Below are 13,556 nucleotides of genomic sequence, written 5' to 3'. Positions count from 1 at the left end.
AGGACTTGAAATTCTGACTGGGCAGTTGACTTTTACTGGGAACACACAGGGCAATATAAACAATACTGCCCATGACTTGCAATTCTGATTGGGCAGTTGCTGTTCTCTTGGAACAAAGATGGCAATATACACAATACTGTCTATAATTTATCATTCTGATTGGCTAGTTGCTATTCATTGTTGACACAGAGGTAAACAACAACACTGTCCACAAGATTTTGCGTTGTAAGCTAAATGGGGACATGGTGAAAAACATTAATCAGTACTTCTTAAAGGTATCTCAATGATAAGTAAGTCCTTGGTGGCATTACACAAATGGATCAATGTTTCCTGTTATCTTCGTATGTACCTGATTGGTCAGGTGATTATTTTTTCAGAGGATAATGTGATTTATCAACAATGTTACTAGCAAAGCAAGCTGACTATATTTGAATGTATGTCACATAAAATTTGAAATAGAGTTGTTGAATTCATGTCTCATGGTATCAAGGTCTGATGTAAAACGCAAAACTCAATATGAACACCGTTACATCATGGAATCTGATAGAACACTGGTTGATCTACTTTGAAATGTGAAGATTTCACCTTGTGAACACTTCTACCATGAGTATATATTCGTACCTGGATACTGGACAATGGGACAGGAGACGATATGTTGGTCCCACGTGACCTCATGAGGGTTTCCGTTAGGGGCACGTGAGCAGGTGTTGTTAACTGAATCCCAGCCACAGTACGGATCCATGGAATTCACACACAAACTGAAAGAAACATAAAAATGTATTCACTGACATTTTTAACAGTCAAAAGTAAAAAGGGTCCTAAGGGCTATCAGGTATTTTTTAAAAATTCTATCAGTATCAGAGCATAGAACATCAAAATATACTTTATTCATTGAACCCTTCTTGGGAGTCAGCCTACCCTCTTCACTAACTGCAATTCACTTGGGTAGCCTTGTGTTTGATGAATTTGCTCATGATACCAAAGTGTGTGCGTGAGTTTAGTTTTATCGTGTTTTTTAGCAATATTCCAGAAATATCATGGCAAGGAATACTAGAAATGTACTTCAGATACTGAACCCATGTATGGAATTGAACCTGGGTCTTCGGCATGACAGACAGATGCTTTAACCACTAGGCTACTCCACAGTCAGCAAAATGCAAAAGACCAAGGTTCAAATTACCATATGGATACAATGTGTGAAGCTCATTTCTGGTTTACCCACAGTTTAGCACTTTCAGAATGTTGCTAAAAGTGGAATAAATCCAATTTATTAACCCACTCCTTTTATTTTAAAGTAAGCTATACTTAAAAAATTCCAGAATCCAAAAATTTTCTACTTGAACAATACACATGACACTGAAAATTTTACTGGTTGACCAGAAACATATTAAACTGAGAAAAAGCTATAATTCCTAAAAAAAATCACAAAATACATTCTACCTTGGAACTACTCAATTCAGTACATGAATGGACAGGTTTTTAATGCATGTTATCTGATTGAAGAAAATATAATGTGGAGTGACTGCTGACTTACTCGCTGTCTGTAAAGCGACTGCATCTTTCAACAGGGATCTTTATCACCCTCCCTTGGGTGGAAATGAAGATTGCACCCTGGACAAAGATATGGCTTCCATTAATACCATTTAAATAACAATAACTGAGAAAATATCTTAATAATCAGCTTGGAATTAACATGTAATATATCATTCAAAATTAAAATCTCAAATCTTACTATGTCCCCTTTTATGTCTGGATGTTGTGTCTAGTTACAATCAAAATTTAAATTTTAATGACAATTACTTGTCTAGGGTCAAAATAGTGTTAAATTAGGCATGACAGAAAGGAAAGTAATATTCCCCTCACAACATCTTTTAATTTTAATTTTGCTGTTTTGTAATTTGGACCTGTACATATATTATATTACTATTATATATATTACTAAGAGTAAATCATGCATAACACAGAATTGGCAGTGTTGCAGCTATTCACAGCGATTGTGTCAAGAACTACAAGAAGGAAGGAATATTTTCACCACTAAAACATGGGATCACATAATGTTCACATACAACTAATGGGTTACAAGGACCAAATATCTAATGATTTCTAAGGATTCTTTGAAATGTACTTTACCGATTCCGGAGAGATTTTCATGGCTTTGACTGGCTTTGGTTCCCCGTTGGGCACAATTTTGATCTCTTCAATGAGACAGGTTCTGTTGGTGCGGGGAACCTTGAACATCTTCCGAATCTTTCCATCGGCAGTAGCGAGGAACACCACCTCGTACAAGTCCATCTTGCCATACACAAAGTCCACCACGATGTGAGTCCATCTGCAATTATCATGGTTGAACTATTCAGCTCTATGTCTACTTAGGAATTTATTTGCCACTGTGATAAATCAAGCTTCCACACTTAGAACATCAGAGACCTGGGCCTAGATTTTCGAAGCTCTCTTCGTCCTAAGATAGTCATAAGTGCCATACATTAACATTAACTTACGACAATCTTAGCGCTAAAAAAATGTAGGCCCTGCATTAGATATTGCTGTTCTAATCAGGAAAAAGATTATGAAGATTATTTACTATTAATAAGAAACAGCATTCACACGTTTGATGAGTTTATTGTCTGTCTCAAATTGACAGGCTGAGGTCTAAATTGTTTATACTTCACATTTATAATAAATATTCACACTTTCCTTATAATTATATTTTATAGTAATTGAAAAACAGAGGTTTTGGGAAATCACATATAAGTTTTGATGATTTCAATTAATTCAAAAGTTTGAAAAGTTAAATTCTGATCAGGTGATCAGTAAATTAAGAAAAAGAGGATGAATATTCTTGCAACACTACCTGATGAGTGTATTTCTCTGTTAATGTATAAGTGTATTTATCTGTTAATGTATAAGTGTATTTATCTGTTAATGTATAAGTGTATTTATCTGTTAATGTATAAATGTATTTATCTGTTAATGTATAAGTGTATTTATCTGTTAATGTATAAGTGTATTTATCTGTTAATGTATAAGTGTATTTATCTGTTAATGTATATTCCTTACTTCATGATGAAGAAACATCAAACGAAATCTTTTATCACCATTTAAAGAAAGTATTAAACCAAGCACTTTCATTCTGAATGATGATTAGTACTGGATATCATACTGAACTTTTGAACATAATAATAATGATAGCAGAGATGCTTGCATAGTGCATTCCATACACATATATGCTTGGAGTGCTTGTCTGAGTTGAACTGGTGGAACACAAATTGCTAGATGAATAAAAACGTCCTGAGGTGACATTTTAATTGGGTCACTGATGGTTAAGTTTATTTCCACTGGAAAAGTGGTCCAGAGTTGTGCCGATATGCTGGAGAATGACAGACATCCAAAGGCATTAAATTTCGTCTGTGGAATGACAAGTTGGTGTCGTGAACAAGATCTGCCATGTTCCTATCAATGAGACTTTGTTTTGTGAAATACTTAATCCAAGTATTCTATATAAAACACTGGTTTCATGTCCAAATGGGGAATGTCCTTGTGATGTATTTATGTCATGTGATACTTAGATCTTCCAGTCTTCAGATATCACTTGATGACTTCCTTTAGTCCCAAAAGACAATTCCAGGCTTTGGGCATTGCTTTGATGACTTTCTTTACGTTAGTTATTAACCAGTGATTAAACATCTAACATGAGCAGTTACCTTTCGTTCTCTCCGAGGTACAATGGGGAAATGGTGTTGGGTTGTACTGCTGCGTCCATCAGTTGGTACATGTTGGCTGCCTCCAGTTTACTGGCCGATGTGTCTGTTGACCGCTTACTTCCACTGCCTTGGCTGGGGCACTGGACAGAGATAGATAACATCCAGTATCGGTGAGCTGAGTTTAATTCTGCTTCAAACATATTTTGGTAATGTCATAGTGTGTGACCTTATTGGCTGCATAGTTGTATCATTTCTATACCTACTAGGCTGAGCAAAACATAGTATAATTGGTTGGTTTGTTGTTGTACCATGGCACTCAGCAATATTTCAGCTATATGGCGGTGGTCTGTAAATAATCGAGTCTGGACCAAGTTAGGAAGCAGTGAACATCATGAGCATCAATCTACACAATTGGGATTTGGTAGCAAGTGTCAACTAAGTCAGCGAGCCTGACCACCCAACCCCATTAGTTGCCTCTTAAGACAAGCATACTCGCCTTTTATGGCAAGCATGGGTTGCTGAAAGCCTATTCTATCGCTGGACCTTCACAGGTCAGTAAGTGTAGGAGTATGTCTTCCTCCAAACCATTTTGCCAAGGTTGAGTGAGCTAGTTCGGTACCTACCCTTTCCAATGGAGTAGGGTTCTCATGCTTCATCCAGGCAGACTTGGCATTCTCCTGGTACTTGAACGGCCCAATGAATGTCGTCTGGAACGCGGACATATTATACACACACACAGCTGATCCAGCTAAACTATTTCTGAAATAAAAACAAAGGAAATCACCAATAATTAAAAACTACCACCATAATTGCAACTGGGCATAAATTATTAAGAAATATATCCCAATATCCGAGATATTCAACGGGACATAAAGAAACGGGAAGATATAGCATACCTTGACAGATTAATATTAGTGATATGAAAGATTTGATAAATTATTTGGGGTAAAACCAGGGCAAAGATTATTTTAGGGCATTGTAAATCCAACACCATGTCACATACACCACAGAAAATCAGATATTCTTCCCGTGATCCTGGGATAGGTAACTATAGTGAATCACCAAGTATTGAGACCTCACTAAATCCATGTTTTACACACTGTTGGTTTATACAAGCTGACATCACTGTAAAAGACACCATCATTTTTCTAGGTTGACGGGTGACCTGTTATCAGTAACAAGTGAATCTCTTGAACATGTTGCTAACTATTAGACACGTAAAATCCTTGTTGCCTGATGAGAGTTATAGAGTTGTCTCCCTTACTCCACAGACATGTCTCTTTGCAATCATGCACTTCACAAGTACAGTTAACACCTTGTGGAACAAAAAAGATGTTTCATAATTATATTAGCAAGCTGTAAGGGATGACCTAATGTTGTGAGTTGAGAAATTAATATGAAACAGTTCCAGTTCTTCCTAAACCCTTTTCAGACACAGTTAACTTCAAATTTCCCTTTTTCGTCCATTTGTCTTCTGGATGTACATTACCACAACCAACACAGACAGTGGTATACACACATACTTCCAGCAGACATGCAGACATCACCCATGCAAGGTAATTAGTTGAGTGACAGACAAATTTTGATAAAGACAGTGTTTTAATTACGAAGTTGTTGTGAATGCCTACATTCACTTAGTTGTTAATGGGTACCCGATAGGACGAGATGGTAATTATAAAGTGATTGTTAACCTCCCTATAGCTCACGGGTGGTTTGAGATGTATACTTCTTAGAGAATTGAGATTGACAAATTGAGATAAAGACAGTGTTTCACTTACGAAGGTGTTGTGAAGATGGCATATAGAAGCTGTTCCTTTTCTGAGAAAAATGTACTCTGTATTTCATCAAAATAGAATGGAAAATCTCCTGGTACTGAGCAATTCATTCTGGCTTTGGAGAATGTTGTCCAGTTCTCCTCTAAAAGAACCCTCCCTCCTCCGTCAGTCTGAAAGAGCAACACCATTAGTGAGTGAGTGAGTTTACATTCACATTGCTTATGGCAATATTCCAGCAATATCATGGCAGGGGTACAGCAGAAATGGGCTTCACACTTTTTACCCATGTGGGGAATTTAACCTGGGTCTCCAGCATAACGAGTGAATGGTATAACTACTGGGCTACCCCATGGCCCCTCTATGAATATGAAATAGTCTCACAATACATTTGCTGCAAATCAATATGTAGGCTATGACTAAAGGTTTCTTGCATTTCAGCCAGATGGGATAAATGTATCCCATGTTGTTGCTTGTCAATTCTCCTTTGTGGCCATGAGTAAGTTGAGTTTTATGCCATTTTCAGTCAGAAATTGGCTTCAGTAAAAAATGCCTACATTCACGCAGTGTTGAATGGGTACCCTGTAGGATGAGATAGTAATTTCAATTATCCCCCATACCTCACAGGGGATTTCAGTTGTATAACCCCAGGGAGATCAGAATAAATTTTAGGATCAACTGATCCACTGGCAGTGTAAAGATTAAGACGGGTCATGACATTTGGTTGTACAAGGGACATCACGCATGTGCATCACACATTAAAGGAGATTCAAACCCAAAACTTCACTGAGACAGGTCAGTACACTTACCACAAGGCTACTTCTGCCATATCATCTGTATTACATACATGGACATATATCATATGATTCCCATTTAACCATACTAAAAAACCTCCCTTACAGTTCCCTGTTGCCTTATTTATCCCCTTCAGCATATTTACCTTGCAAACCCTTGCAACACGTGAATATGTTTTCTGAAAAGTAAAACAGAAGACACTGAATATATACAGTTACATATTTTGTAAGAGATCATTTGTTATGTAACAGTTCCACAATTAGACATATAACTCAAATGATATTCAAAACAATTTTTATATCACTAGTGCTGTTCTCTCACAGTGGGTAATGCAGTTTGTGGATGTTCCTCATCTTGTTTTAAGCAGTGTATAATAGACACCTTATACATAGGTATCATTTTCAGTATCAAGGAAAATTAATAAATAATAAATAATAATAAATAAAACGAATCTCAGTTAAAACAAAATCAGAACAAACATTTTCAAAATTGATTACTTATCAACATTACAGCAAGTAATACATTAATGAAGCCTGATATTAATTAACTATAACGAACATTGTCACTTTATCATTTGTTTACAGGAAGAGAATTATTACTTACTTTGCCGCAGTTGATAAACTCTACTGCAGTTTCTCGGAAGAAAAAATATACAAATTCTCCTATATCATAGGAAGCTATAAAGTTGGGCTCTGAAAAAAATAAAATAGTCAGTGCAGTTATATCCTAATATGCTACAACAAACAAATTTCAGTTTCATTAATCAGATTTATATAAATTCACGGAACGCTTTCCATTCTAGAAAGAATTTATCAGATTGACAATTTTTTTTATCAGAATCGACAGTCTGAACCGAATTAAGGAGTTCAACGGTGAAGCTAATTAATTACTTAATCACTCTCTATTCACACTCTTAAACAAACTACAAAGATTTTAAATCATCAGCTCATCTCTCAGCATGGTCCATCATTAAAAATAATTCCTTTACAAAACTGACTCATCTTTGCCAAAACTAAATATCCTCATTTATAGAATTTCTGTCTTTCCCAACAGCTAACAAACTGTTCCAGCCCCTGGCAATGATTCCGTTTTGTGGAATTGCAAAGACTGGGTAATCAGATTACAAGCACTGTGTCTTTCCCTGGAGAATAAATCGGCACACTAATTGTAGTTCTGTCAGAAGCTTCTAACAGTCTTCCTTTTAAAACCAATAAAAACTTTTTAGCCCTTTTCAAAGGTTTTGCTAAAGGTAATTATGTTAATTACAGGTTTAACAATGGTCGTTTTTTTATTGTGTACAATATTTGTGTTTGAAGAGAGGATGCAAAAAGTATCTTTCTTCCCAACAGGTAACCTGAAATATACTGCATCTACTATCACCATATGAAATGTTACTTAGATATTTTGGATCTAAATGATGCAGCTTATATCACATACTGCAGACGGAATGACTAGACAGATTCTTTTACGCAATGAACTTCTACCCATGTGTTCATATCTTCACATATTTTCAAACTGTTCTGATTTTTATGATACATAAATGATCACATGATATATTTACCAAATAGATGAGAAGTAATTTAAACAATATTTATTTTGGCTACTACTCCACTTAACCATCTAAGACATGGTTATTGTAAATCTTACCCTGTCCATATTTAATAGACCTATCAATGCTTTCCTTCATTATGACCTATACGTTTAACAGATTCAAACTGAGAAGGCCTTTCCTCCATTGGGATTGTGATTTTCCACAGATTCAAAATGATAAGTGCTTTCTTTCATTTTGACCTTGACTTTTCAGAGAGTATGATTTCCGACTTCGACTTTCCAAAGATCACACATGATCTGTGCTTTCCTTAATAAAAACAGGGGCGGTGGGGTAGCCTAGTGGTAAAAGTGTTCACTCATCACGTCGAGGACCCAGGTTCGATTCCCCACATGGGTACTATGTGTGAGGCCCATGTTCTGGTGTCCCCCACCATGATATCGCCGGAATATTGCTAAAAGCGGCATAAAACCAAACTCACTCATTCACTCACTCATAAGAACAATGACTTTCTCTCGATTCTACTAGATCAGTGTTTTCCTTCATTATGATCTTGATTCCACTCTATGACTGACTTCCTTGAAACTACCTAGACTTTCCACCGATTCAACTCTTAACAATAATTGAATGTGATTAAATGTCCACAGATTCCATTCTGTGAATGCTTTCCTAAATGCAACCAATGTTTTCCACATATCCACTTGGAAACGTGTCCCTGTTAGATAACCCTTGCAGGTCTCATGTATAGAAATATTCTACAGATGGCAAATGATCTCTTCTAACTGTGTGAAACAAAGGCCAATTACCGTTAGCATCACCTTACCACCTATAGTATACACAATTATCATAAATCCTTGCTTAAGTAGAACTATCTGAAGTTGGAAGACATTAACAGGTGCCCTGAGATTCAGTGTGTGCTTGATCTATGACAGCACTTGTGTCTATGCATGCTATAATAATAATGATGCAATTCAGAACGTAATGCAGCAAGCTTCGTACAAAAGCTAAACCTTTCCAGTGTCTGGAATAAGCCAAAAACCTAGTCAGAGATCAGGGCTGGAAATGTCAAAATGTCACCAGCCTAAAATGGATTTAACCAGACCAGACAATCCAAAGAAAATAACTCAGTTTTTAGTTATAATGTATAACTGAATGAAACTGAGAGATGTATTTACTGCAGAACTCCACACATTAATAGGTGTTGCTATTTCAGCCTAAATACATGTCCACACTCTGCACTGCACTTGCGATACGATAGTCCAATGTTTAACAGTAATTGTCAAGTCTGAATGCAACAAATTTTAAAAATAGATTTTGAGATATATACTAATTAACTAAGATGTATTGAACATGTTATTTAATGCTTTTGCCAGATATCGGGGTAGCAGGCTGTAAATCTAGATACATGATTAACCATGACTGTTTCAATTTCTTAGTTACATTCTAACATATCATCAAAGACCCATTAGTCTTTCTTTATTGCGTTAAATTCTGCAAGTTCTACCGATCAATTTCACACTCTGCCTTTGAACATTAGAGTCATGAAGTCATCTGAGATTATATTTTTTCAAATTTGTTAACAAGACAGAACAATGTGTCTTTTGTCACCAAACGTGTGATACAAGACATATTGTTAATCTAACAATAAAAAAAACCCTTTGATCTATGACAAGATACAAATGAGATGACACCAAAAAACCAGTTGCTTGAAACAGCTGTAATGAATCGTAAACAGTTTTGCAATCCGATTACCCAGTGCCCTGGGCATATATTACACACCCAGTCATCAACTCAACATGCCCAAGGAATGAAAGAGACATCAACTTTGTTGACAAGGGACCCAGTTTGACAGACAGCTGAAAGTGACTGTCGCTAAAATTGACGAAATATATACATTTATCGTGAAATGATCGGTCATCTAATTAATCCAAAGCTGATGGGAAATATTTCATACTGTCTTAAGTCCCATGTTTCTTAGAAAGCTATTTACTACAGTGTAATTTCTGCCCTGTGAGATGTCAAGTTTAAAGAGTACCTGTCTTAAGGGATGCTTATTCTGAAGACAATGTACTAGTGTCACTGACCATTATCAATTATAGGATGCTGGAAAATATGAGTTATCTTCCCTTGACATTTACGTGTGAAAATGTAATCCCAGGAATTATCTTGTCATCAGTATGCTCCATACAACACTTTGGAGTTTATCAAAGACTTGTAAATAGTCTTTGGCTACGTTTAATTAGTTTCTAGGAAAGTAGGCTTAAATAATAATACGGTGGTACTGACTAGCTGCTTTTTTAAAAATTTAAATAAAATTTCCAATTAAATGTCATTAATGCTTCTGAATACATCTCTTTGGTTAAACTACAATTTAACACTTTCCTCATACCTTATATAATAGAAATTCCACACATACAAGCACTGGTATGAAAACAAAGGCATTTCACACTGAATATACATCTTCTCACACAATTAAACTCCAGCTACAAGCAATCAAAATTCTTTCTGACATTAATAAATTTGACTAACAATAGACCCCTGATGGAGGGTGAAACATAAACAATCTGATTTAAGTGGCTTGTCTGACAAAACCAAACATGTACTTAAAACCATCGAAAGGGGAATGCAACCCTGTTGTACACCTCTCTCCAGCGACTACCGGTCACTTCATGTCAGGCTGGGATATTTATGATCTGGTTTTTATTGAATGAAGACCATTCCTATTATCTTTGCTCAGCACTTAGTTTATTTTGAGGTAGTATATGGCCTCACCAGCCCATCACATCTCTGTGTCTGATGATAGGAAATAACGAGACACTGTAATGGACAATCTGGATGGCTAGGGTAGGTTTAGGTAAAAGTGAAAAATGTTAGTAGAAACTTTTCTGATAGATTCAGGAAATATATTTTTTTGTCTGAAAGCATACATCCTAGCAAATCTTAGATATTATTGGCATTAAACAATAACCCACACAACTATAACCAATTCTCCATGAGGTGTGAGTTGGCAATACCGATAGAATAATATCAATCATTGTAGAGTCAATTTGACTATTTGTATTGTACATGTGCTGTTAAGAATATACTGTACTTTCTGTAATTACTTTATTTTGATTGAGTTGAAAAGGTGGTATGATTTTCCAATTTTCATAATAGTTCACTGTTGGATTCAGCTTGACATTAAGGAACAAACTAAATTTATTGTATTTATATTATTATCATGACATATTCCCAACAAAATCCTTGATTAAAGATTTGACATATATTACACATAGCTTTGGTATATATTCATTTCTATTTTCTTGACAATATGAACCTTATGAAACTGAAATATTATCACACGAAGAAATAGGTTTTGATGGAAATGTCACATGACAAGTTTCTCTGGTTGACATTAAAGCTGACAATCTGACATGACAGAGTAAGGGTTATTGAAATAACCACTGACCCCTATCAATTCCAGCCATTATTCCACCACAAGGCAGGAAACACATGATCCCGGCATGATTGAAATAAATGGTGCTACCATTACTGTAATTGACGGGATATCTACAACATACTGCAGGCAAAAACAAACAAATTCTTCCTACGATTACTGGTCTTGTGTTCATGCTAGATGACTTCAGGTCCTGCATGTGTTTGTCATAAATAAGTGACCCCATATTGGCCATTACTGTCCAGGCTTGAAGACGTCCTAAATGGACACCACCTTGTGACCCTCCCAGAAAGTGATCCTTCCATGTAAGCATGTATAGAATGCTCTTAGACAAATGTCAGAATTCTTGAGAGGTAGTAAAAGTTTTGTATGCAGGGGTTGATGGTTCATTTCTAGCAATGCATTAACACCTCCATGTCAAAATGTCTACACACCTCTAAAAGCTTATCCAACAGAAAAAAAACAAACAAAACTATCAGATTCATATTTGACCTTTCGGTTATGTTCAAAGAGAGATTACTGTCTTCCAAGTGGATGACTGATTTCAAGTCAAAAAGTCTTTCATGAAAGAAGTTATGAAATACAAAATATATATACCCCAACATGCCAGAGAATACATAGGCCTACTTTTTTGCTGGTGTACTACCCTGTGTATGATGTGAAAAAAGCTTTCTAAAGATATACATCAACTGTCATGGCATATGTAGACCATTATGTGATGGGTACAGTGAACAATATGCATGTCAGCTGTGGCATATTTCATTTATTTCACCTCGAGATATATCATATATCATTCTGGTGATTAACACTGTCTGGTCCTGACTCTCATACCAGAGAGGGGTTGGGGGTTTGTGTGTGTTGTGGGTGGGGGTGGGGGGGTGGGGGGTGGGAAAGAGAGAGAGAGAAATGATGGTGGGGTGTAGTAGTAAAGGATGAAGTGGAAGATGATGTACTCACATGCCGTGTATTTTTCAAAATTTAGCTTTTCGTATGATATTTATGATACAGTATATCTATGCTGTATTACACTGTGATTCCCCTTTGTGTCATTCCTAGACACTGTAATTAATAACATCTGTCAAAATGAGACAGTGTCTGTATGCAATTAGCAAATACATAACTGCCGGGTTCATATATGATATTCAAACCAACAGACACAGAAGGTGGTGTTAAGAGTAGCTCACTTAAATTTCCTACAACTTCCGAATGATCTGAATTCAGTTTTCTTTTAATGCTTTAAATTAACACTTATAAAACCCTTGAAGAAGAGAAATTGAGGAAGATTTGACAACTTTCTGATGATAAAATGTCCAAAGTTAAACATATATGCATAAAAATGACTGAATGAACTTTGCACCATGAAAGAGCACTATAAATATAGACAAAGTTCTGAGAACACTGTATATTCACTGGCTTCATCCAAGAACTTCCAACATCAAAATGATCACTAAATTGAACTTCCTCTCTTGAACAGGAAGACCAGTTCAATCAGCTCAATATGGAAAATAATTAGATATTATTAGCATAAAGTTCCTGAAAGTGACCTCTCATGAAGGGTTCAATTCCTGTAGCCACTATTCTGTAACCCGACACCCAAACTGACCAGCATCGGATGTCACAGAACTATAAGAACCACATTACTTTCTCACTAGCCATCAAGAATCATTGTGGATTTGAGTCATAACTTTTAGCCTTCTAACCATTTCCTTCAGGCACAGGTATTTTCATGGCTTAAGGAAATGTACTTTGATACATTATATTGTTGGCTTGTCAACATAGCCACTCAGTTTTCACATGTTAAACTGCAATAAACATCTTAAACTTTATATTACACTAGTGACTGTTAAATGTAAAAGAGGAAATACATATATTGATCTCCCATGTTCACAGCATAGTATGAGCATCATAAAGAGCATCACCTTGAGACTGAACATTTCACCAGTTACTGCTTCTGCTGCCATAGCTGGACATTACTTTGTCTACCACTCTAAAATGACTACTGCATCATTTAGAATATCATTTGTGTTTCATTAAAGTGTTTCTTCCCTATTACAAAATCTTAATATTACAAAATTATTTCATGATGAACAAATTACAGTAGATTCGTTTCTAGATTTCCATAAAGGTCCTGTGCATAAGGGCCTACAAAAAAATTGTGAGTTTTAAAGGCACACTCTTACATCATGATTCTTCCCTATTACAAAATCTTAATATTACAAAATTATTTCATGATGAATAAATTACAGTAGATTCATTTCCAGATTTCCATAAGGGTCCTGTGCATAAGGGCCTACAAAAAAATT

The 13,556-nt window shown here is 35.9% G+C and overlaps 1 protein-coding gene across 2 annotated transcripts in view; it reads right to left on the bottom strand.

Moving 5' to 3' along the window:
- LOC137299077 (semaphorin-5A-like) overlaps positions 1-13,556 on the bottom strand; it is a 177,448-nt gene that overhangs the window by 16,292 nt on the left and 147,600 nt on the right. For both annotated transcript variants that reach the window (XM_067831568.1, XM_067831566.1), the window contains exons 6-13: positions 6,872-6,960; positions 6,414-6,446; positions 5,480-5,646; positions 4,325-4,460; positions 3,702-3,841; positions 2,131-2,329; positions 1,535-1,611; positions 622-758 (exon numbers count right to left, since the gene is read on the bottom strand). In XM_067831568.1, the coding sequence (XP_067687669.1) occupies positions 622-758; positions 1,535-1,611; positions 2,131-2,329; positions 3,702-3,841; positions 4,325-4,460; positions 5,480-5,646; positions 6,414-6,446; positions 6,872-6,960 (978 nt within the window). The remainder of the gene's footprint in view (positions 1-621; positions 759-1,534; positions 1,612-2,130; positions 2,330-3,701; positions 3,842-4,324; positions 4,461-5,479; positions 5,647-6,413; positions 6,447-6,871; positions 6,961-13,556) is intronic.

The sequence above is a fragment of the Haliotis asinina genome, chromosome 10 (genome assembly GCF_037392515.1).
Source record: "Haliotis asinina isolate JCU_RB_2024 chromosome 10, JCU_Hal_asi_v2, whole genome shotgun sequence".
In the NCBI taxonomy this organism is placed as follows: Eukaryota; Metazoa; Mollusca; class Gastropoda; order Lepetellida; family Haliotidae; genus Haliotis; species Haliotis asinina.
This window is presented reverse-complemented; position numbering and strand designations above follow the sequence as displayed.